The following is a 3,632-nucleotide window of genomic DNA, read 5'->3' on the forward strand; positions in this document are numbered from 1 at the left end:
TTTTAGAATTTATTTTGAAAATTCAGTATGTATATATTTTAGGGATTTTCGAATTATGGTGTTGAATTATTGAATGTTTGGGTCTTGGAATGCCTTATAATTATTATATATAAATTCTGAAATTGTTGGGAATTTTTCGGAAAATTCAGAATTGAGATTTGAGCTTTTTCGACCCTAGGATTGAATATTTAAATTTTTTGGAAGTTGAAATATATGTTAGGATTGATGGAAATGGTAATTGCCTCAGGTTTGGAATAATTAGGATTTGCATCAAGTTTGTAAGAATTACTCTGGTAATTATTTGGCAATTAAGGTACGGATTGATCCCTATCTTACAGACTTTATGAGGATATGTAAAATTTCTTATTGCTATTCGAGGTATTGGCTTGTTTATATGTTGTATATGATGATTGTGATGAATGATGCATTGCATTCATATTGAGCCATTATTCTCTTATTTCTGATATTGTTATCCACTCTTTAATGAGTTGTTTAGAAATCAGAGCTAGCATAAGGGCCGCGCAGTTCTGCGGACTGTCCCCCTTGACGCGTACTGATGGAGGGCCGCGCAGTGTTTGAAACTGTACCCCTAGCACAGGTGGCCACAGATTAGTTATTGTTCTTTGGATCTAGATTTTGATATCCAATGTTCCTTGGTACCATTCACTTGCATTGCATTAGTTATTTTACATATCATTTATTTTGCTGTAATTTATTTGATCTTCGTACTGGGGTTTGACCCCTGTCCCTCGGGACTGCTGTGGTTTTGTTGTTATTGCCATGGCAGGTAATACAGGTGGTTCTGTTGCCTCAGGTGGTGCATCTGCCACTGGAACCCAGGGAGGTATTGAGTTGTCATCGAGTTCCCAGATATTATGTATTATTATTGGAGTCTTTTATTTTCCGGGGAGATGCCCCGTGTATCTGTATTGATATTCTTGCGACTTGGAATTGCTTGTTGATGTGTTTAGCCTTGCCGGCTTGCATGTGTTTAGTCCTGGCCAGTGCGGCAGTAGGTTTGTGTGTTGTTGAATTGAACACTATTTTCGAGTATTGTGTTGCTGTTTGAGTTTTGATTTCCCCGGTATGTCCGATTTACGGGGAGGTCATGTCGAATTTTCGGTAGGCCCGAAAGCAAAAATTTAACTCGTTTTTGCTGTTTACATTAATTAATCATGATTGCATGGTCATTAAATACTAATTAGGAATGCGCCCTCACATTTGGTATCAGAGCATAAACTGGGATATGCTCGAAATAGAGTCTAGGAACGAATGAAGATGATTGTGTATTTGTTTGACTACTAGCTCTTATCTGTTATTTGTTACTTGAATGATTTGCTTTAGAGTTAGTAGTTAACTAGGCTTTGACTTTTTAAGCTCATTTGCCAAGAATTACGTTATCATCTTGTACTATATTTTGCCTAAAGATTTGACCTTGTATTTCTTTAGATGGCCCCTATACTTCGAGGTGGAAAAGGAAAGAATGTTGTACGAGAATCTAGTGCTCAGAATGAGGTTGGTCTTTATGGAGTCTTGCGTGGGATACGTGGTCGTCCTGCAAGAAATGCAATAAATGATATTGATGCTGAAGTGGACCAGTTGGGCAATCAAGTGGATGAAATGGAGTTGGTGGTCACTAGATTTCAAAGATTGAATCAACCTACTTTCAGAGGAGATGAAGGCAGTGAAAAAGCTGAATCTTGGTTGAGAGCCATGAACAACCTGTTTGGGCTGGTGCACTATAATTCTGAGCGAAAGGTAACAATGGTGGTTCTACAATTGAAGGATACTGCTGAACGTTGGTGGGAGGCTATGCGAACAGCTCTGGTTGAGGCTGGTAGACCTGTTACTTGGGATGTTTTCTGCTCCAAGTTCCGACAAGAATATGCTCCACCTTTTTTTGTGGCTGAGAAAGCATCTGAGTTTTTCAATCTGGTTCAAGGTGATTTGAGTGCTGCAGAGTATGCCAGGAAGTTGTCTTCATTGTTCACTTATGTGCCGCACATTGCTTCTAAAGATGGAGCTAAGCTTGAAAAGTTTATGGAAGGACTGAATCAGAATCTTTACTCGTTGGTCTTGGCCAGCAACCCAGTTGATTATGCTGATGCGGTTGACAAATCCATTAGACTGGAGGCAGGGTTGAGAAGGGGTCAACCGCAGTATACGATGCAAGCACCCTCTGGCAATGCACAATTTTCAGCAAACGCCTCTTTTGCACCCCAGCAATCATTTCAGCAACCTAGGCCTCAAAGATTTAAGCCTAAGGGAAAGAAATTCAAGAAGAAGTCATTTAGCACTTCCTCTAGTTCTGGTAGTTCTCATGGTGGGGGATCTTCATGGGTTTCCAGAGAGTCTTGCAATAGGTGTGGAGGAAGGAATCCATCCGATCAGTGCGTAGGAGTTCAGGGAGTTTGTCGTACTTGTGGTCAACCAAGACATTATGCGAAGGTTTGTCCTAATAGGGGAGGACAACAGCATCAGTCTTCTCAGACTAGCCAGTTTCCTCGAGCTCCAGCTCCTAGACCTTTCACTCCTCAGTTTGCACCACAACCTAGTTTCTCCCAACTGAGAGGTCCTTCTCAGCAGCAGCTTCCAGGGCCTCAGCAGGCTAGAGTTCATGCGTTGACTCATGACCAGGCTCAGGATGCACCTGGAGGGGTTATAGCAGGTATATGTTTTATCTTTGATCATCCTGCTCGTATATTGATAGACACAGGAGCATCTCATTCATTTCTATCCGCTGCATTTATTGTTGAGCATGAGATTGCTACTACCTTGTTGATTGATCCAGTGTCTGTGTCTACCCCTGCCGGTGTGTGTTTAAGATCGCGTGAGATAGTGATAAACTGTGTAATCTGTTTCGATGAAAGTATTATGATAACCAACTTGATTAAGTTGTCTATGTCTGATTTTGACTGTATTATCGGAATGGATACTTTGACCAACTATCGAGCTAATGTTGACTGTTTTCATGGAGTAGTAAGATTTCGACCGTATGTTGGTGGTAAATGGAATTTTTATGGTGATGATTCTCGATCCCATATCCCTTTAGTGTCAACCATGCAAATGTTTGGGCTACTGTATGCTGGGAATGAAAGGTATTTGATCTATGAAGTAGATGCTACACAAGACAAGGGATTGAAAGTTTCTGATATTCCAGTGGTTGAGGAATTTCCTGACGTATTTCCCGAAGAGAATCCAGGCTTTCCGCCTCAAAGGAAAATAGATTTTAGTATTGATTTGATGCCCGGAGCAAATCCAGTTTCCAGAGCACCTTATCGATTAGCTCCAGCAGAATTGAAGGAATGAAAAGAGCAGTTGCAGGGTCTCCTGAAGAAAGGTTGCATCAGGCCAAGTATGTCGCCTTGGGGAGCTCCTATACTGTTTGTGAAAAAAAAAGATGGATCAATGAGAATGTGTATTGATTACCGTCAGTTAAATCAGATCACAGTGAAGAATAAATACCCATTGCCACGCATTGACGATTTGTTTGATCAGTTCCAAGGTACGTCTATGTACTCAAAAATTTATCTTCGTTTTGGTTACCATCAACTTCAAGTCCGAGAAGAAGATATTCCGAAGACAGCATTTCGAACACGATATGGTCACTATGAATTCCTCGTCATGCCATT

The 3,632-nt window shown here is 40.7% G+C and overlaps 1 protein-coding gene across 1 annotated transcript; it reads left to right on the top strand.

Moving 5' to 3' along the window:
* The first annotated feature begins 1,449 nt into the window (after window positions 1-1,449).
* Window positions 1,450-3,309, top strand: LOC140877408 (uncharacterized). Its single transcript, XM_073280943.1, has one exon. The coding sequence runs from the start codon at window positions 1,450-1,452 to the stop codon at window positions 3,307-3,309; it is 1,860 nt and encodes a 619-aa protein (XP_073137044.1).
* The last annotated feature ends 323 nt before the right edge of the window (window positions 3,310-3,632 follow it).

Source organism: Henckelia pumila, chromosome 2 (genome assembly GCF_033568475.1).
Source record: "Henckelia pumila isolate YLH828 chromosome 2, ASM3356847v2, whole genome shotgun sequence".
NCBI classification, from domain to species: domain Eukaryota; kingdom Viridiplantae; phylum Streptophyta; class Magnoliopsida; order Lamiales; family Gesneriaceae; genus Henckelia; species Henckelia pumila.

What these genes read in the sequence shown, in the direction of transcription:
- LOC140877408 (XM_073280943.1), top strand. Translation starts at nt 1,450, where the DNA reads ATGGCCCCTATACTTCGAGGTGGAAAAGGAAAGAATGTTGTACGAGAA.